Source organism: Pagrus major, chromosome 23 (assembly GCF_040436345.1).
Source record: "Pagrus major chromosome 23, Pma_NU_1.0".
Classification (NCBI taxonomy): Eukaryota; Metazoa; Chordata; class Actinopteri; order Spariformes; family Sparidae; genus Pagrus; species Pagrus major.
In genome coordinates, this window is record NC_133237.1 from 24,994,800 (window position 1) to 25,016,250 (window position 21,451).

Sequence of the window (21,451 nt, forward strand, 5' to 3'; positions counted from 1 at the left end):
ACTGCCGGGTCATACAGGAAATTAAACACAAAATAGAGATAAAAGTGATTTGTACACACACACACACACACACACACACACACACACACACACAGCTGGATGAGAAGAAGCATGTGACTCATTATCATTCTCATATTGCTCCTATTCATCGCTACAATCTGTGACTCTGACTGGGAACAGGCCTCCGTTTGCTTAATTACAGTGGTCACTATGCACCAGACATGGAGGTTAAAAGTTTGATAACCACCCATGAACACAGTAACTGTCTCTCGATGGTCACTGAACGAAGCAGCAGCAGCAGCAGACGAAGAAGAAGAAGAAGAGGTGTAGTTCACTGCCCTGCAAAACTGCCCTCACAGCGGTTCAAAACACAAAAACAAAACTTATTTAATTAAAGTAACTGCTGTCTGGAACAATGCACACCAGGCACTTGAAGCCTCGCACACAATGACACGTAGGTTTAAAAAAAGGCTGCGTATAAAAATTTCTGTGTGGGTCTGTGACCAATAAACAGAAAGCACGCACATGCTTATTGGCGATCGTGTGCGATTATTTTGCTTTTGTGCGAGTTACCCCGCCACCTCTCGTTGTCGTCTTGTGTGCATGCAGCGCACGTGTCAGAGGGCCGGATGTCGCAGTTTGGAGAACCTCCATTTAAATCTGATGTACAGTGTTAAAACCAGATGAGAGAGAAGAGAGAGGACGCAGGAGAGAGGAAGAGATCGAAGGGAACTGTGGGAGAGGTTTGGAAACAAACATGCACAGACGGAAAATACAGGTGAAGGAAAGTAACTAAGTACATTTACTTAAGTGCTATATTCAATCATGCATTTGCCTCAGTATTTTATTTTATAGCTACTAAAGCATTTATTGTATACAGTATTTTATTGTTTATTTTATATTGTATGTATAGTATTTTTTTATTGTTCCTATATTTGCTCTTGTATTTTGATTGTATTTGTATTCGAATGTACCCGCTGGAACAATATTATTAAATGATAAAATTATCTATTTTGAGATTAATTTATTTTATCAGCAATATAAAAAATAAATGTAATGTAAAAATACTGTATAACTTACTTTTACTTGTACTTTTGATATTTAAGTACATTTAAAGCCAGAAAAGTAGTAGTATATTTAAGTATTAATATACTATACTATAATTAATATCAGATCCTATAGGTGCTTTCGCTAAACTAATATTTGAACACCTAGCACCAATAGCACCAGTTTTATATGTTTAAATCTCATTATTATCCGTTTCTTGGAAAATATCTACATGACTCCACGTCAAGGCCGCCTGCATTCATCTTTAACCCAACATCTGTAGCATCTGTAGCATCCAAACAACAACTGTTTGAAGGACTCAAACTCGATCTTTTAAGTACTCGACACTAAATTGTTATTTGTACTCCAACACCTTAACCACCGCCTGCATAAGGCGTCTACTGGGAGCGATGAGGAGATCTCTACTGCAGCCCTCTGCAGACAGTGTATCTGACTCTCAAGTCATATTTAATGCTTTAAAGAGAGATAATGGAGTATCGATTTTCTCATTTTGCCAGTGTGTTTTATTTTGGGTCAGATTCTGTTTACTAATCGTCCCTTTGCACTGTTTTTTATTACTCAGTAAATTCTTCTTTAATGAGCACATGACTGTTATGTTCATTAAGGAGGGAATATTACATTTTAAGGGGTATTCCAGTATGGGGGCTGCACACAGGGTTAAGAGCAACATTTTATTTTAAATCCAAGCCGCAGAGGCCGAGACGTCCTGACTTTTATGGGTCAAGCTCCAAAAATGCTACGTCCTACAACTCCCACGATGCACCTCAAAATCATCTTTCAAGAGATTCTGCCGTGTCGTTCAAACTCCGTGCCAGTTTGAAAAAAACACAGGCTTTATCGAAGATATTTCTTAAACTTCTTCCTCACGAGCCACAGAGGAAGAAGAGTAAACTGATCTTCATGTATTACATCGATTGTGTCATTATTAAAAGGTGCACTACGTAGGTTTTGGGGAAGGAACAATCAGAAAAGAGAAGAAAAACATCAGTCATAACTGAAAAAGCAGAATAAACAAATTGTCCTCAAAGGGCTTCACAATTTCTACTAATTCCCCTCTGAGAACGGCTTGTTTTTAGTGGAAATATATCAAATAAATATCTCTGTGTTTGTATTTTCATCTTATTTTATATTGTAAATATAAAACTAAACTTCTTTTCCAAAACAAAGTGCACCTTTGAGTCATTAAAGTTACCTTTGTTTTTGAGTTTACCAATCCTTTAAATCCAGGTTTCCTTTTCTCTTTGTTGTTGCAGAATTTGGAGATGAGAGATGATAAAATTACCTAAAATCAAATGTATTCATTTATAAAATCACATTAAATGTTATCAAACATAAAAAAACATTTCACCTCGACCGTGGGCACGGTCCCACAGACAAGAAGGAAGTCTGGTTTTAGGAGGAAATCTGGGTTTTTTCCACAGTTTTTGTCCTTTTAGGGACAGGACTGAGGGTGAACAGTGGTAATGGGAGTTTTTTGACATGTCACTGAGTCAAAGTGAAAGTAAAGAGATGAAGGTGTGACGCAGGAGCGGCAGCCGGTTGGAGGGTTTGTGGTTTCAAAAGGACACGACTCAGGACCGCGGACGTCACGCCTTTGCTTTTGGTTTCAGAATCACTGAGCCCCAATTAATTTTATATAATGTCACATTTGCATACTTTGTGGTGAGTTCCTTAAAATGAGTCAATGTTTTTGGTGGTTGGAAATAATCCTGGCTAGAAGCTTTTTCCCTTTTTATGGACAGCACATCCATTATTTCTCTTTTTCTCATGTCGTTTAACGGGAACTTATTTAAGCAGACAGCTTTTCTCACAACATTTATTCTTGTAGAAATCGAACCCTCCCTGAGAGAAAAACCCACTAAAGTCCAGAGCTAAACTTAACTAGCCAACCACAGCAGTCTGGCAGAACTCCCCCGTCCATCAACACACCCCATTATATACCAACGTGTCCACTTTTGAAATGTCCCAGTCCTGCAGTAGCCCTGTGGACGGCCTGATTACTCCCCTGTCTATATGAGCTGTAAATCTACTGATAACAGTCGAATGAAGAAGATGGGAAACAACATGTATTTCCCTCTCCTTTTGAGGCGCTCCAGTCGGGTCTACCAGGAGTTTCGGTCGTGTGTGACGCTTGTGTGTGTGTGTGTGTGGATACTCTTCCAGCTCACTGACTGGACCGAGACTCAGCAGTCCTGACCCATTTGGCTGTGGGGAACGCACTGTTCCAGACCTGACAGCTCCTGCGGCCCCGGTAGCGATGCTGCAACTGGAGCTCGACCCTGATGTCACGACCCACAAAGCCAACACTCACACTTACATGGGAAGACGTGCACACACACACATGCACACACAATAAATACAGACAGGGGAGCGAATGCATCCGGGGATCCTACTTGAAGTGTGTGTGCGTGTGTGTTTGTGCGTGTGGGCACTGACCCGCCAACACATCACCATGGCAACAACCTTGCCGGCCAAGACATATTAATTGATTGGCATTTACGGTGCAGTAAACCGTCTTTTATTCCCCTAGTTTTTGGATGAAAGACACTTTTGTGACAGTGTGTGTGTGTGTGTGTGTGTGTGTGTGAAGTGGAAAAGAGGGAGATTACAAAGCTAAACCGAGCCGTGCCCTTTGTGGATCCACCAACATACCACAACACGCAGCCTGAGTGGGCGGCGACAGGGTGACAGGACACATTGTGTTGAGGCTGATGGGGGGAAAAAAAGGGGGATGATGATTTCATGCAGCTTCCATGGATCTCTCTTTGGTATCCTGGTCTGCTATACTGCATATCACATGCCACATGGATGTGAGGAAGGTGGATGGAGCAAGGAGAGAGAAAGCGCACTGTGCAGATGGTGCCAGAAAACAGCGACGACACATGCTGAATCAGAGGGCACGGTGACTCACACGACGCACACACATGTTGTCATTTCTGGAGGAGACTATTAAGTCAACTGCGGTGATGTGCGAACCCCGGGGCTCATCAGCTGCTCTGGTGTCTGTTTGCTTTTTGTCACTATTACACACCGCCCTCCAATTTTAAGCCGCGATCGTCTCGTTTAAAATGACAGTCGTCTCTTCATATTAAGGGCTGCCTCGCTCTGATTACAGGGCATTCACTTTCGTTTGTTTGTTTGCATTTCATGATGACGTCCTAAAAAAGCTGGCCATGCAAGGTTCGGGATGCTTTAAAACAGATGTCGTGTGGAGCCACTTTCACCCCACAAAACGCTGTTTTTTTAATACATTTAGTAAGAAATGTGTTTCATTCACAGTAGGGCTGCAATTAACGATTATTGTCATTGTCGATTGATTGATTAGTTGTTTGGGCTATAAAATGTCAGAAAATAGTGAAAAATGTCAATCAGATGATGTCTGTTTTATCCACAACCCATATTCAGTTCACCGTCATAGAGGAGTAAAGAAACCCCAAAATATTGATACTTAAGAAGCTGGAATCAGAAGTGATTAATTATTAAAATAGTTGGTTTTAATGTAGATTAATATGAAAGTTTCAAACAAATCTCCAGAAACATGTGAAGGTGTGCAGAACCTCTTTAAAGTTCAGAGTAACAACATGCAACTCTTCACCTCGAAGCAGGAAGTGTACGATCGTGTCCACTTCCTCCTGAGTTGGTTGTATTCCCACCGCTAAAAAAACCATCATCCATCTTGATAAGCTGTCTGCCTTGAAATGTTTTCTCGCCTGAGGCTGATGTAACTGGCAACCGTCTCGCCTCTACAGGCACTGATGAAGCAGATGGTGAACACATGCATGCAGTGGACCACTTTCACAGAAAAAACGGAGGAATCATGGAAATCCACTCTAAATCTGTTCTTGATGTCTGGCAAATGACTGTGTTTCCTGTAAAGTAGTAAAAAAAGGGGGAATTAGTCCTTAACATTTGGAGCCAAAGCTGTGTTTGAGATCCACAGGGACGCTTCTTCTATTTCTGACCCTGACGGACGAGATATTCGAGGTAAAGCTGAGCGCTGGAGGGCGACAGGTTTGCAGATGATGTTATTCTATTCTGGAAAAATTAGTCAATCTAGATAAGGAGCAAACGTCCACCGGAAGAGGAGTTCAGATATTTAAACACATTTTTAAAAGGCATGCTATGCAGGATTTGTCTGTTGCTGTTGCAAAACACATTCAAAGTTGGCCCCTCCGCCCCGGTTCGACTTGCGAGACAAAGGACAGCAGCTTGGGGCCAGTGAAAGGCAGTGAAAAGGGAAATGAGATATAAACTAAGATCTATCTGGTCAACTTTCTTTTTAGTCCTCACCCACAACCACAGACACAGGCTGCTGTAAATATCGATTAAAACAGTTGAGATCAGGTTTTTCCTACTAATTCTGAACTCAAGCCAACGCTACTTTGAATCGAGGGTTATCAGTACCTAATAAGTATGTACCAGCTGGATTTAGACTCCAGTGCAGAGTTTAGGGAATCCCCCTCAGAGTTTGAAGAAAGCTGCAGAGACAAATGATTCATTTCTGCTCATCCCTTCACCAACATAACTCTACCCAAGACAAATAGACTGAAAATCCTTATCCTGGCCCTATTGAGCGCCCCAGTTCTTTTGTTTCTTGGTGCTTTGTGTAATTGTTGGTTAACCTATGATTTCCCTGCTCTGTGGCAGCCTGACTCATATAATTGGCATGTTCTGGTTTCAACTACAACAGCTGGGTAAACCTTTATTAAAACTTCAACCAAGCCATGAAGTCTCATATGTTCATCCAGAGAAGAGAAAGAATCAGTGGCAATATTTTCATAAGCATGACATTTGGAGAATCCATCTCCCTCTCTCTCTCTCTCTCTCTCTCAGTGAAAGCGTGGCGACCCGAGGTCCTCCATAAATATTTGAGAAGCACACACATTACTTCGGCAGCTGCACGGCGAAATGAAAATAAAGCACTTAAAGCCGGGCTCATACCCGCTTTATTAAAAAGCTGTCTTTGGGACAGCGGGGAGATGAGCAATGTCATGACGGACGGGAGGAGAGAGTGATGGAGTCACCCGGCCACCTCCACAATTCAGGCTGACAATGAGGAGGATGCAGCGGGATAAAGGGAAGGAGGGGGAGATAATATGTTGGCGCTTGAAAGTGAGACTTATCAATAAAAGGCTTAAAGATTCAAAGATTTAATTTAACATTTCTGCGGTAAAATGTCTGAAACGACACAACCTTTGTTTTATATTTTGTTCAGCTGTGTCGTTAGATTATCCGAAGTGTTTCCAATAATGTTCAAACCCAAAGAAATCAATGAGTTTACCCAAGGTCAGCCTGTTGCCATGACTTCTAGGGTAGAGTGAGGATGGAAGGAGTGAAGGAAGGGAAGAAAAGCATCGCCTCGTCCTTGAACATTTGTGCCCGAGTCACATCAGATATATTTTCATCAGCAAAGGTGGTGATAGATGGTGTGTTGATTAGCTTCAAACGTCCAGATTACTGTACATTAGCCGTTAGACAGCAGGCACCAAGTGTGTCCGTGTGGTGAGCGCTGATATGAGAGACTCTGGTTCTCTCTCGTCTTTTCCATTTCAGCGGATCACAGCTGCTGTCAGGTTGAGAAACGTAAGCGAAGCCAGATCCACTTTTCAATCCCAAGAGTTAAAGAGTAATTTCTGATGTCTACTTATGTCGGCAATTTAGAGCCGAATCTGACGTGACTCTGGGTGTTTATTCCTCTCGGAGGTCTGGCTCTGCACCCGAGCAGCGGCTAAGCCACCCTGCTCCGCCAGGCAGATGTCTTTTGTTTTGTTTTGATCAAGAGACCTCCAGTGCCAGAAAATTACATAATGTGCATTTAAGCCTGACTCACTTCTCCAGCTGTGGATTTGGTTTCCCCTCAACTAACCTGCAACTCCTTCGGGTTTGGAGGGAAATAAAGACGGTGTAGGGAGAGGAAGGCCAAACGAGGGGAGCAGGAAAGCGAAGGAATGCTTTGTGAATGTCACGTTTTAAGAACAGCCCTGGTAGATCATAAATAAAGCATGCAGCAGTGAGGCAGCTGAAGCCACTGAACACCAGGTCTACAGCTGCTGGGATATTTACTATGTGTAAGTACACTGCTATACACAACAGACCTCATCGTGCATTCAACAAATCTGTTGCGAATGGACACGTGTGGGAGAGGGAGAGAGGACAAACAGGACAAGGAAGGCTTTAGAGAGAAAATAGACATTTCTATGCCACGCAGAGTGATGCAGATTACAATGCCTCCTACACTCGTATCAAGGCCAGGGACTGAACCATGTGCACAGAATATGCACCCACACAGAAAGCCAAGTCAGGGTGTCACACTGGGCTGCTTAAGATAACTTTGGATTTTCCGTGGCAACTGAGAGCAGTGGGCTGTTTTTGTTTGTGCTCCTGATAGTCCACGAGGAGCAGCTCAAACACACCACGGATTATTTTGTGTGCTTTGATACGTCTCTGTCCCTGTGAGATACCGTCTGCAGTCTGTCCCTTTTCACTTTAGTCTTTTCTTTGCTGGTAAGAGTTCCTTTGCACGCACAAATGCACACCGCTTCTTGTTTTTGACCAAGAGACCACATAATGACAGTGCTGCAGGGTGGGCACTCTGCCAAACTACACACCACTGAAATCAAATGGTCTTGAGAAAAGAAGAGTGAGGGGGAGACAGGAAGAGGGAGAAAGAGATACTGCATCGATTGTAATTAGTATTCAGTAGATTGGGTACAAATACAGACACACGTTTGAGAACTAATGTGTTCAGAACAACACGTCCTCATGCCTTCATCATCACATGGTCAATGTTGTGAAACAGTTGCAGTTCAGTTACATTTAGGCACCAAAACAACTTGGTTAGGTGTAGCACAAGATCATAGCTTGGGTTAAAATAGGTACATTTACCTAAGTTATGTGCGTAAGTAAAACTGGCAATAGACAACTTTTTTTTGCTTCATCTTATCATTCTGAAGTAAATGCTGATTCAGTGTAATGGCTGTAGAAAAATGACACCATCCATGTAAAGATAGTTTCCCTATAAACCTCACTTTCACCTTGCTGTGCAGTCTGCCACTGGGATGGATTTTACCGGGAAAACGAACTACGAATTATGGCACAAAAGAAGCACTTCTGCCGTAGTACAACCAAAACAGGAAGAGGCACTGTTATACCTGGTCGCTATCGCCAGGAGGAAGGAGGACGGCAAAGAATGTGAGGAGGGAGAGAGACAGAAACTGAGGTAAAACAAGAGCGATAGCAGTAGCCATGTTGCTAATCCTACATAAGTATGTTACGTAACTTAACTTGCATGCACACGTTAAAATAAGTCAATGGAAATGTTTGGTGTTAGACCCATCCATCCACTCCAACCTCCTCTATACTGACTTCCTCCTTTGCTCCTGTCGTAATTACTACGGCGACTACAACGACCGCCAAACAATAAAAAAAAAGTGGGTTGTGATGAGCTGCTGCACAAATCCAGGCGGCACTAATGACCAAACCGCATGGAATAAACTGCAACAAGACTCCCAAGTTTTAGTTTTGCGAGAGTTAGAGTCTGTGTGCAACTAGAGGCCTGGTGCTGCCATTATTTAGCCACTTAAGTGCCCTTCCCTTAACTCCCCTTGATGCTCCAAGTGGGTAAACAAGTGCATTTGTGTCAACGTGAGGAGGAAAGAAACACAGAAGGAGAGCAGAGAGAGGCCCCAGATCTCTCCGAGCATGCGTTAACATTCAGGACAGTGCTGCAGGGGCAAACAAGCTCCTCCATCTGCCCCGCCTGGGCTGCACCAAGAGGCTTCCAACAATATCACACACACACACACACACAATGCAATGGTGATATGAGGACATACAGGAGAGAAGTCTGACCTTTAGGTTTTGTTTTACAGGTCAGACAGGAAGCAGGAGGAGAGGAGCAGTTGGACTTAGTATATAACTGATCCCACACACAGAGCTTCATTGATATTTGACAGGAAGTTGCCAGATGAGCGGCGAGGCCCACAACATGACAACAATGATAACAACCGGCTTAGAGTAGAGAGCTCACTTCCTGTACATAAGCCAAGACAAATATTGATTCTCCGCTGCTTTTGTGCATGTGTAAATAAAATGCATAAGGCGGATCGTTAAGGATCAATTGTTGGCTCGAGTGGTTAGCTCATCTTTGGTGTCAAGATGTAATCTGAGCACCTGTTTTTAAAAGACTTGCTCTATATGCATCGGTGTCTTGGGACGCAAAGCGGCTAGAGGTAGTCCTCCTCTTTATTTGTCCTTTTTAGTGTGAAGGCCACTGGGAGAGCCAGTGGGCAGCACTGCAGGAGAAGTCAGCCGTCCTCTGACACAGCCTGGCTTCCCAAGAGAGAATGACCGGCAGCAACCCTCTGCTACGGGCCGCAGAAAGAGAAAGGAGAGCTGAAGTTGCATGGTTGAAAAAAGACGGGAGGGAAGTGCCGAGCGCAGGAGCATGAAACTATGATGAAGGAGGGCTGAACGTAGAGATCTGCAGAGGAGGAAGCACTCTGCAAACACACACCTGCACTGATGTCAATCTCAGGGAAGGCTTGACAGCAGAGAGAACAGCGAGAGACGTGATTAATGCGAGGGTGCAGAATCCACCACCGTTTTACATCCTCTTTGCTGTTCGCTAGTCACGCTCTCTGAGAATGACTGCAGATGGCAGAGGGATGCGCTGGCCTGCAGAGAGCCATGATAACTGTCATTAACTGGGAGTGAGAGCCCGGGAGGACCACCATGGATCAGCATTACAGGCCTGTCATGTCCGTCCCCTGACAGCGTGGGCAAGGGCACGCTGCTGGAGAGAAAGAGCCTGAATATCAACTCTGTCTTTGATGTCTTTAAAGATAATCTGGCTACCATCATCAGCGAGGCATCACGTGTGTTGTGAAGGTGCTAGATGTAGCATTTAACATCAAAAACTCATTAATTGGAGACATTTTTTTATGATCAGTGAAAGCACAGATGATTGTAGGGGAGACTGGCAGCTTCTACTGGCCTCAGTTCTGCAATTTGCTGTGTGGGCTGTGTTGGGTCAAATTCTGAAGGAAAATCTGCTGAATTGGGCGATTTATTATGCAGCACAAAAAGAATCAGAGCTACTGTCTCTTCTGCACGAATGGAACAAAAGCTGTTCACAGTTTATCACACTGGCAAACATGCAGTCGGAGTGAATGAACGGAATGAAAATATGTTTATCCTCGAGTCGAGAAGAGGAGGAAACTCGGCCGAGGACTGTTTTTGCAACAGGAAGCAGCACAGTTTATATACTAAGGCTTTACCCCTATCCCTCGTCTTTGAGGGCCCCTTTGCCCCTCAGTATAGTGTAACAAGGGGTAGTGGTTGAAATCTCCCCCTATGAAGTGGGACAACCCTTCAAGACCCTCATATTTCTTGGTTGTCAGTGTAAACGGACAGAGGCGGGACATTTCCAATACGGCGTCTTCAGCTGTGGTGATTTCTCTTGTGTTACTGTCACATGGACGCTCACAATTCATTCACAACTTCTCGCTATCATTCAAGTCATCAAATAAACAGGAACAATACGTCATTACCTGGTGACTAGCAATGCTTTATAGGCTAACATTAGCAATCCTTGCTCCTACCCTGCCAGTCTGTACTCATTAGAGGAGTGGCACCAAGTGCAGCGACTTTGCTGCTGGAGTAGAGTTACATTTCGGGGATCCTATGCCATCAAAGCGGTGATGCAACATTGAAATACATTAACAGCTTGAAGGGTGTCTCTGAAAAACTTACATTTGGACGGACGTGTAGCTTCACCCTTCCCCCGTATCCCAGCAACAATCCGGACACCCTACCCCTCGACGTGGACGCGCAAAATGCAGGGGTACAGAATCAATATGTACTGATACTTTCTAATTTTGACAAAAACAATAAATAAAGTTACGTCTGCAAACTGCTTCTTTTGTCCAACGCACAATCCAAAACCCAAAGACTCTTCATCACCTTTCATAAATGACAAAGCAGCAAATCCTCACATTTAAGAAGCTGGAACCACAAATGTTTGATGTAAATAACAACAAAAAAATAATCGGTTGCCAAAATAGATGGAAACAAATTTTTATTCAATCGACTAATTAATTGATGGACTAATCTTTGCAGTTCTAATCATCCATAGCTGGACCATTTGCTCGCAGACCAGACAGCTCTGAACACACACACACACACACACGCGCACACACACTCCAGGATGTTTAGGCCCTTGTGTGTTTAAGCCTCGGGCTGATAACACAAATTAGATGCATGTGCAAACCATATGCAGACGAAGAAATATGCAGTTGAGATAACAATTCAGGCCGAGTCTCATGATGAGGACAAGGGCAGCATGTGTGTGTGTGTGTGTGTGTGTGTGTGTGTGTGTGTGTGTGTGTGTGTGTAGATGCCTGTGTGTGTGAAGTGAATACAAACATACCTGAACAAAACAAGTTAGTGTGAGTTACGCTGGCTCCCGTGCACTTAATATTCCTCCCATATGTTTCTGGGTTTTCCTGTTGCTATTGTTAAGCACACACTCTGACACACATGCTTCTCACCCGAATGTCTGCTTCCTGTCAGACCATTTTGACGAACTTGTACGCGCTCAACCTCGCTCCCTGACGAGCCAACGTCAGCTTCTATCCACCGTGTGAGGCGTTGCTAAAAGCCTCTCATGGTGCTTCTTTAACATTCAAATTCACTGAGCGATGATCCTCGGCGATGACTTTAATACTGCATGGGACCCTCTTTTAAAAAATTAAGCATGCAATTGCATACACACACATATACCGGCCTTCAACGAGTGTGACACCAAGAAAAAAACACATCCCCCACATCATCACACGGAGAGCACATAGAGGAGACATAGACGGTTCCCCTTGACTGCTTAAATCCACTTCATTCTTATTCTAGTTCCCCCCAGGGGCAGACTTATGTAACTAAAGTGCTCGCTGTTTCACATGAAGAGATGAATAATCAAACAGTCAGCCGTGGCTGGCTTGCACTGACCGAGTCAGTGGGAGGAGCTCGGAGAAAACGACCATTTTTAACATCTTCCCTCTCCGGTATCAGAGCCACCGAGGTTTTAGCCTGCAGTGGTGCGTCCATGTGTGTGCGAGGGGCACGTGGATGCTTCCCTGCATTATGAAGTACGCCGTAGCGCGTGTGAGTGACAGAAAACGTGTGTCTGTGTTGATTAGCGTCCGTAGCATGCACACTAGCTGCTGCTGCCACCTCCAGGCCTCAGAGGAGACTGCTGAAAGACGAGTCCCCCAACAGTGCTGCATAGTCAGCTTGTTCGGTGTATCAGGTCAAACTGTATTCTGTTTGCCCTGACTGTAAAGCGACGCATATTAATTCTGCTCGTGGGGTGCAGCCAGGTTTGCAAATAGATACCCTGCACACACACACACACATCTGCTCCCTCTCCTGATGGGAGAGCTCTCCATGGTGCTGAAGCAGTAGTCAGCCAGGTGCAGGCTGCAGTTGTCACTGGTGCAGGATGCCACACATACTGGGCCACTCCCCCTCTCCCCTCGGGGCTGCACACAAACCGAGCCCCGGCCCGGGCACGTGAAGGAGATCAAAAATCCTGCTTCGGAGCCTCCATCCCCTGCTGACGTCTTATATAACGCCATGCAATGTGACGACTGACCTGGCTCTGTAGTTGCTTTCCTCTGTCTGTCCGTCCGTGTGTGCAGAGGTAGAGCACACTCTACATATCCGGGGGGGGCGTAGGGAGGAAGTGCAGCTATGGAGGGGTGCCGCACTTCAAACTAGTCCTGCTCGATACGGTCAAGAGGAAATCAGATCAGATATTGGATTGCGATGTGTTTCACGATTAGTGGGAATGATCATTTCTGCATCACGTTTTTTATTTTCTCTAGAAAAATCAATTAAAATCACGATGATGTGACATTTGTTGGGGTTTTTTGTGTGATTTTTTTTCTGCAGCACCCTAAAACTTCACTATACTGCTGTTTTGTCACACGTTTTACTTTTATCAGGACGATGCAGCCTCTGTTTTCCTTTTTCAAACGCTGTTTTTACAGAGTAAGCGTGCTTCATTAATCTTCTCCTCAGCCCCACAGACAGCAGCGACTACAGCTGATTGAACGCTCGGTGTCCCTCCCCTTTAAGGGACTCTAGCGTCTCTGTGTCCTTAGCGCTGGCCATGAAAATGATTGGTTCCTCCTCACACGCCCCCCTCTCATTGCCTAGACAACATTGATCCCCAGTCCAATTACCAGGAAAGGAACAGAAAAGGCTGCTGCTATAATGCAAAATGTAGATCATTATGACAGGGGAGCGACCGTCCAGATACCGGCCTCTGGTCCGGCTACATACGAGCTACATGTGCATGCCAACTCACGCCCCGCCCTCCACCTGAAGCTAACCAATCCCAGTGTCTATCCTGTGCTGTCACCGAGGCTGTTCACCCAGCATGAAGAAAGACAACATGGATGTTTTTTGCACATTCCTGAGGGGAATCTTTTTTCAAAAGCTGTGATCTCCTCCAGGAAGAAAAAGATCAAATTAAATTAGACGCCCCAGAAGAGCCACAGTTAGCAGGCTTTTTTACCCATAATTCAGCAGGGAAGCGTTCGTCTGGCTTCAAATTAAACGAGTACACTCCTCTGGTAGGTTTGCATCATATTTCACCCCACAGAACCAGGGACAGCCACCTCAGCATCCGCTACACACTCCACACCAAGAACTGCGTTTGTCATCTTTCTTTCCAGATACAAACACTATAAACCAGAACAGAATATATTAGCTGGAGCAGGTCGAGCGTTATTTAGGTAGAAATCAAATATATTATCAGGGATTTGAGGTTTATATTTATCTAAATGTTTTATGTGATGGTGAAAGAGTCCATTCTGGATATGAAAATGTACTCTCACAGGGCTCGAGGGTGTGATCTGTCAAGTGCAACTAAATGTTTTCACCGGTAGCACCAACTGGGGATGTAGACAGCTGCCTCTGAACGAATACTAGAGATTATTTTATGAGTTTATAGAAGGATTTTATGTACATCGCTTTCAATTATCTTTAGAAATTAGGGGTAGACCGATACCAGGGGCCGACATTCAGCATTTTGGGATTATCAGTAAAATGTGCTACTTTGGCTCCGATTGCAATATCCTCTCACACGCTGTCCCGCCCACAATGTCACAATTAATAGCCGATAAACACTGAATAATCTCAATCTGCAAAGTAACCAGTAAGGTAGGTATAGCTATAAAGTAGCAGGAAATGGAAATACTCAAGTAAAGTAGCTGAAAATTGTTCCTAAGACGTACTTGAGTAAACTGTACTTCATTCCACACCTGAGATTCAGACACAAAGAGTTTAATTTTTACAGCAAATGAAAATCAGCCCCGAATATCAGTTTCCAGTCTCCTTGATTTCTAATAAACGATGTCATTATCGCCCTGAAAAAGCCATATCAGTCGACCCAGATGAGAAATTTAATTAAACCGTATATTTGGTCCACCTAAATTATGTGCCGGTGTCTCCGTCAGTGTAAAAGGTCTCCTGCTCTCCTCAAACATCCAAAATAAGCTCCTTGACTGAAATGGAGGCCCCCTCTCAGAGAAGCACAGAAGAAGAAGTGATGAGGTTGGAGAATAATCTGACAAAGAGGGATCAGAGCTCACTGAGACAGAGTGTGGAGGACAGATAGAGCCTGAAACTTGAGAGCCACTGAGCTCACCGTCATTTGTATGCTCGGCACACTGCGCTCGGTGCAGGGACCCTCTCCGTCCTGTTTACACTCTCGCAAACACAGTTATTTATTCTGCTCTAATTCGAGCCCCTTCACGCAGGCTGGGAGCGACGGCATGACTTTCCTGCTCGGGGGTCCCCGTAGCACTGCAGCAGCACCCGGGTTCCCCCTTCTCCCACCCCCCACCCCGACACCCGAGGGGGGGTGGGGGGTGATTAAACACTGCATCCAAATGGGCGCCAAGAGCCAGAAGACTCTGTCAGCAGGTCACCTCTGTAAACACACACCCTGATCACAGCACACACACACGCACACACACACTCAGCTGCAGGGATGGATGTGCAGGACTAAGCAGAATCTGTGGAGGCACATTTAACCCTCTTGTCACCGAGCTGTGAGGGCCTGAATGTAAAAACATCCACACATGAGTTCATCTTCAGAGGTTTAGGCTCACTGTGGTAATAGTGATGATGATGACAATGATGATGATGATGATGATGTTATGGCAATGATGCTGCAGCTGGTACCCGAAGACAAAATGATGTACAGCACCAACACACAGCGTATGGCCTTGCATCACACATCAGCTTTTGATTATGATGAGACATAAGAATCCCAGCAGGTCTGCAGCAGATGGATAAACGCCCTCGCTCATCACCAGTGTGACCCTCCTTACCTGTGTCAAAGTGGGAGCTGAAGGCAAAACTGGGATTGAAAAACGCCGACGACATGACAATCACATGTAGGGCAAAGAGCATCCTCCTCGCTGCGGTGTGAGAAAGACAGGAAAGAGCCTGAACACGAAGAGGTCAAGAATAAAATCCCCGACTCAGGTGCGTTTCACATTCAAGTAACCTGTGATAGGAGCAGAGATGCGCAGCATTTTATTCCACCTCACAGAGAGACCCCCGAAGATCCTGCTCCACCTTCAGCTCGAACAGATCCGGAGACAGATGTTGACATTTCACCACATCTGTTTGTCCTGTTTGACAACAACAATCCCGTGTCGCGCGCTGCTCTGCTCTGCTCTGCTCGGGGGATGAATCCGCTATTCACACCAAATCTGCACACTGAAAAATCTTGACCGCTCCAAACAGCTGATGATTTCCCATTTCTGTTCCTTTTTTTTCAGAATAAAAGCACCTGGCTGCTCTTTGTGCCGTGTGACACGTAAAAAGGTCGTTTGTTCAGGGGGACGAGGAGCCGGTTCGTGCTTTTTGTGTTTTTTTTTTTAGAAAGATGCGTCGGTCAGCGATGCGCATTTGGGTTTCAGCTTCGTTACAGAGAGAATGAGCGACATCTTGCACCAGAGTCAAGCATCGTAAAGCATTCAAGTACTTCCTTTTACGGCTTTTCAAAATAAAACGTATATAGCAGCAGATTTCGTGGTGTGCTTTTACTTTGTAGAGCGCATCGCGTCGCGCTTCGGCTTCCTCTGGCGCACTTGACGCAAACACGATCCCCCCCAAATGGTGATCGTGCGCGCGCGCGCGCTCTCCTGCGTGTGTGTGTGTGTGTGTGTGTGTGTGTGTGTGTGTGTGTGTGTGTGTGTGTGTGTGTGTGATGTTTGGAGGTGGTTTTGGAGATGACGTTTTACTGAAGTGCTTCCATATGCTTCAACTGGGGGCACATGAGTGTAGCTCATACCTTCTGTCCTGACATCCCATCAGGTCTGTCGGGGTGGGGGGGACCACCGGGCTCCGTAGACAGGCCGGCCCACAAACAGCCGAACTACAGGGCAACAGCGTGGTCGGCTTCAGAGGCTGCAGAGAACCGGGCCAATGCTGAGGACATCGGGTCAGATTGTTCTGTCACTGTTCAAAACCACACACGCTTATTTGTAAGTTCATTGTTGATGCGTAATGGGAGAGACGTGCAGCTCGACCTCTGTGGAGGAAGGTAGCTTCTGGTCAGGTGACTGGCAGACGCGGGAAAACTCAACCGAGCGACTAGTGGACAGGTGAGGAATGACAGGCACGTCACCATGACAGAAGGGGCTGATGGAAAGTGTGTCATTACTACCAAAGAAAGAAAGAAATAAAGACAGACAGACACACAGATACTTTAAATGGGCCAGTGTTTTTATGGCGGAGGGCTGAGGATGGATTGAGGAAAAGATGCGCCCGAATCCACAAAACAATGAAAGTTCCTTGTCGTGGCTTTAATAGAAATTAAAACAAAATGCAACTTGACATGCAGCAGTAGTTGGTAATATTCCTGTGACCCACACGAAGGCCGGCTGGGTCAGCGACTCAGACGCGTCCTTAACTCTGTAAGGACACTCCCACACGGAAATTAAAAGCCTGCATCTCCCCTCCAGGTAGTTAAAACTGAGGAAGCCTCTTGGATGAGATGTGAAACATCTTCAAGAAACTGAAATAAGCCCAGTTGCTGACGATACAGCACTTAGTATTCCTGTGAGTCGTATATCCACCTGATAGGCCAGCTCTACACCTGCTGGAATCTGATTGGCCTTTTGTTCGAGCATTCTCTACACAGTCAGTGTGGATGATTTTAATCTATAAATTGATTGTATGTGCGCATTTACAAATGCATAAATTTGCAGGTTTGAGTTCAAACACTGCTGATTTTAACATGTGGGTCATTTTTGTGAGTATAAAACATTCAAGTTTCACCTTTTCTGAGCTGTTTGTGAGCACGTCTGCACTCTCCACACAGAAATCACCTTAAACCACGGCTGTACTGCTCATGCTCATCCTCCTCCCCCATCCCTGTCCCTATCACACACACACACACACACACACACACACACACACACACACACACACACACAGGTTGCGATGGACAGTCTTTTGAGACTATTTTTGGTCTGGTTATTGGTCCCTGATTCCAGGTTGGTGCCCCATTTTTATTTCTTTAACTTTAATAATTATTATTAATAATTATTAATTTATATTAACCACACAATTCCCAACATCATCAATAATATAACAAGCATATATTCACTTAAATAACACCACAAAACAGAGATGGTCTTTTGTAATGCAGCTTTATTCAGCAGGATAGTTTTCACTATCAAGCAATTTTACATTTTTCAACATCAATTGGAGCTGTGACTAAAATCACTACATCTCAAAGGCTTCATGTTTACTCATCCAATTATTTCTTGCTTTGCAAAGCGCAAAGATATAGTTCAAACTATATCTTCAAAATCAAGAACAGACTCAGTCTTGATAGTATCGAATCAATTTATCTTCGGCCACTTCATCTTGGGATGTTCCCCCACTGTTTGCATAACAAGATAGAGACGGGGGAAAGAGAGAGGAATCAGTTAGTCAAATCAACAGAGGTCGATCAACAGAATCGTAAATGACGAATATTTTAATAATTGAATAATTTGCAATAATTTTTGGAGCAAAAACTGACAAAAATTCGCTGATTCTAGCTTCTGAAATGTGTCGACCTCCTTCTTTACCCTCTATTATATCACCGTGAATTTAAATGGGTTGGACAAAATAAGGTACTTGAAGACATCAACCTGGGATCTGGTTAATACTGATGGTTGCTGTGTTTGATAGGTTTGAGACATTTCAGTCTTTTTATTTCTTTTTTATTTGTCTGTTTGAAATCAACAGAAAATATTCAGTAATACTTACAATCTCCTGCAGTTACTCACTAAAGGGACAAAAAGCAGAAAATAAGATGAATAAACATTAGTATATCATTATCATATTTGAAAATCTTTGGATTTAAAACATTAATGATGCTCTCTTTACTTAGTTTTATGTTTATTATCTGAGGTGCCAGGACTAAATAACAGATTTGAGCTAAACACAGAACTAAGTGAAGTTGTATGTAGTAAGTTAGTACAGTCAAGTGTGATTTGTTGATCACAGACTAAAGGAGCCTGCTGTTTGTGTAAATCAGAGGTCAATTTGTTAACATCAACTCAGTATGTATGAAAGCTTGTGACTTACAGCATCGCTGCCTGTTCCTGCTAGCAGGCATTCTATACCAAGATAGAGAAGGGGGAAAGAGAGAGGAATCAGTTAGTCAAATTATCAGCAGAGGTCGATCAACAGAATCTTAAATGACAAATATTCTAATAATTTAATAATTTTGCAATAATTTTTGGAGCATAAACTGACAAAAATTCACTGATTCCAGCTTCTGAAATGTGTCGGCTTGCTTCTTTACCCTCTATTATATCATCGTGAATTTATCATCAGCCAACTCAAGTTCGACCACCACATTAACCACATCACCAGGACCGCCTTCTTTCACCTCAAGAACATCACCCGTCTCCACCCCTCACTCACCTTCTCTGCTGCCGAAACCCTGATCCATGCTTTTATAACATCCAGACTAGATTACTGCAACAGCATCCTATACGGCTCATCATCCAAAGTCCTCAATAAACTCCAATACATTCAGAACTCCGCTGCCCGCCTGCTCACCCACACCCGCTCCCGAGAACACATCACCCCTGTCCTCCAAAAACTGCACTGGCTCCCCATCTCACACCGCATACAATTCAAAATCCTCCTGCTCACCTACAAATCACTTAACAACCTGGCCCCAACCTACCTCACAGACCTGCTCCACCACTACACCCCCTCCCGTGCCCTCCGATCCTCAGAGGGAAATCTCCTTGCCCTACCCCCTTGGACCAAGCACCGAATTTGGGGGGACAGAGCCTTCTCCGTTGCCGCCCCCACCCTCTGGACTTCACTCCCCAAACCCATCAGAGACTGTACAGACCCCCACACCTTCAAATCACTCCTAAAAACACACCTTTTTAAACTGGCTTTTAATCTGTAAATTAAATAAATATGTCTAATTTTCTGTTCTTTTATCCTCTTCTCATGTTATGTCTTTTTTTTGTGTGTGTATCTTAATTGTGTGTTACTCCACATTGTTCTATATTTTAATTGTGTTGATATTTTTATGTAAGCGTCTTTGAGCACCTGTAAAGGTGCGTTATAAAGAAAATGTATTATTATTATTATTAAATTGGTTCGACAAAATAAGGTACTTGAAGACATCAACTTGGGATCTGGTTAATACTGATGCTTGCTATGTTTGATAGGTTTGAGGCATTTCACAAAGTCTTTTTATTTCTTTTTTAATTGTCTGTTTGAAATCAACAGAAAATATTCAGCATTACTTACCTCAAGCATCTGGACACTAAAGGGACAAAAAGCGCAAAATAAGATAAATAAACATTAGTATAATATTATCACATTTGAAAATCTTTGCATTTAGAACATTAATGATGCTCTCTTTACTTAGTTTTATGTTTATTATCTGAGATGTCAGGACTAAATAACAGATTTTAGCTAAACACAGAACTAAATGAAGTTGTATGAAGTAAGTTAGTACAGTCAAGCGTGATTTGTTGATCACAGACTAAAGGAGCCTGCTGTTTGTGTAAATCAGAGGTCAATCTGTTAACATCAACTCAGTATGTATGAAAGTTTGTGACTTACTGCATCGTCGCGGAAAGACCGGACCTGTTCCCTGGCTCTCCCCGGGTTCAGCCATGAAGACGACCAGCGTCAACACCAGAAAGATCATAACACACTTCATCCTGAGGAACAAATCACAGTGGCCACATCCAGAATCATTCACTGCCTTCACTCACCAGTGTCAAAGCTCATCACAACTCATCTAAAAGACTTTGCATTTATTAAAGTAACATCAGGATTAAATTGACTTCTCACCTTTCCACAGATCGTTTGTCAGAACCAAAAAAAAACTGGTGTCACAGACAGCAAAGTGAGCACTGTGAGATCTAGAGGTGATGTGGTGAGCAGTCGTGAGTTACCCGTCTCTTTATAAGGCTGGAGATGGAGTAATCTTATCCAGTCATTCTGTATTTCTCAATGTGTTTTGCAATTCTCTGTTTTTCCATTGACTGTGATAATGATGAAAGATATGAATAGTGCAATTTCTTTTACAATTTCCCTAACGAGACCACGCCACATTTTAACATTAAGGTAGTTCATTTAAATTGGTAGAAGATTTTGGGAGGATAGGAAAAGGGGGGTCAGGGTTGTTGGATGAAGGAAGGGGGGGTTCGAGGTTGGTGGATGAAGGAAAGGAGGTGTGAGTAGCGCTGCAGATTGGCTGGACCGTCTAGGAACCAGGGAGGTTGAGACTCAGAATGGGGGTACGTCTCGATGGGCGCACGTCTTGGTCGGCGTGGCTTCATTGTCCCCCCTGTGGTTCCTGTGCTGGAATGGCCTGGGTCCCTGTTCTGGAGGTTCTTCTTGCCGTGGGATGGCGATGTCGAAGGCTGGGCTGTCGGTGATCCTGTGAGAGAGGATAGTGGAGAAGGAGAGGGTCTGGGGGGACAGGGTTTTTTACAAGCACATGTAAATTACACCACAAAACAGAGATGGTCTTTTGTAATGCAGCTTTATTCAGCAGGATAGTTTTCACTATCAAGCGATTTTACATTTTTCAACATCAATTGGAGCTGTGACTAAAATCACTACATCTCAAAGGCTGCATGTTTACTCATCCAGTTATTTCTTGCTTTGCAAAGCACAAAGATATAGCTCAAACTATATCTTCAAAATCAAGAACAGACTCAGTCTTGATAGTATCGCCTCAATTTATCGTCAGCCACTTCATCTACGGTTCTTTCAATCTTCAAATTATCAACAGAGGTCGATCAACAGAATCATAAATGACAAA

General features: G+C 44.0%; 1 protein-coding gene and 2 long non-coding RNA genes across 3 annotated transcripts in view; all 3 read right to left on the reverse strand.

Moving 5' to 3' along the window:
- Nucleotides 1–17,518, reverse strand: part of aatka (apoptosis-associated tyrosine kinase a) — a 36,525-nt gene extending 19,007 nt beyond the window's left edge. The window contains exons 1-4 of the mRNA XM_073495022.1: nt 17,475–17,518; nt 16,674–16,806; nt 16,449–16,572; nt 15,465–15,554 (exon numbers count right to left, since the gene is read on the reverse strand). Coding sequence (XP_073351123.1) covers nt 15,465–15,554; nt 16,449–16,572; nt 16,674–16,806; nt 17,475–17,518 — 391 coding nt within the window. The remainder of the gene's footprint in view (nt 1–15,464; nt 15,555–16,448; nt 16,573–16,673; nt 16,807–17,474) is intronic.
- Nucleotides 17,519–18,002: 484 nt separating this feature from the next.
- LOC141020254 (uncharacterized) lies at nt 18,003–18,760 on the reverse strand. Its single transcript, XR_012180804.1, has 3 exons — nt 18,727–18,760; nt 18,406–18,424; nt 18,003–18,034 (listed from the first exon to the last, which is right to left on the reverse strand). It is a non-coding gene; the product is annotated as an uncharacterized lncRNA (long non-coding RNA).
- A 1,160-nt stretch (nt 18,761–19,920) lies between these two features.
- On the reverse strand, nt 19,921–20,549 carry LOC141020255 (uncharacterized). The gene is made up of 3 exons (XR_012180805.1): nt 20,473–20,549; nt 20,239–20,339; nt 19,921–19,936 (listed from the first exon to the last, which is right to left on the reverse strand). It is a non-coding gene; the product is annotated as an uncharacterized lncRNA (long non-coding RNA).
- Between the last annotated feature and the right edge of the window lie 902 nt (nt 20,550–21,451).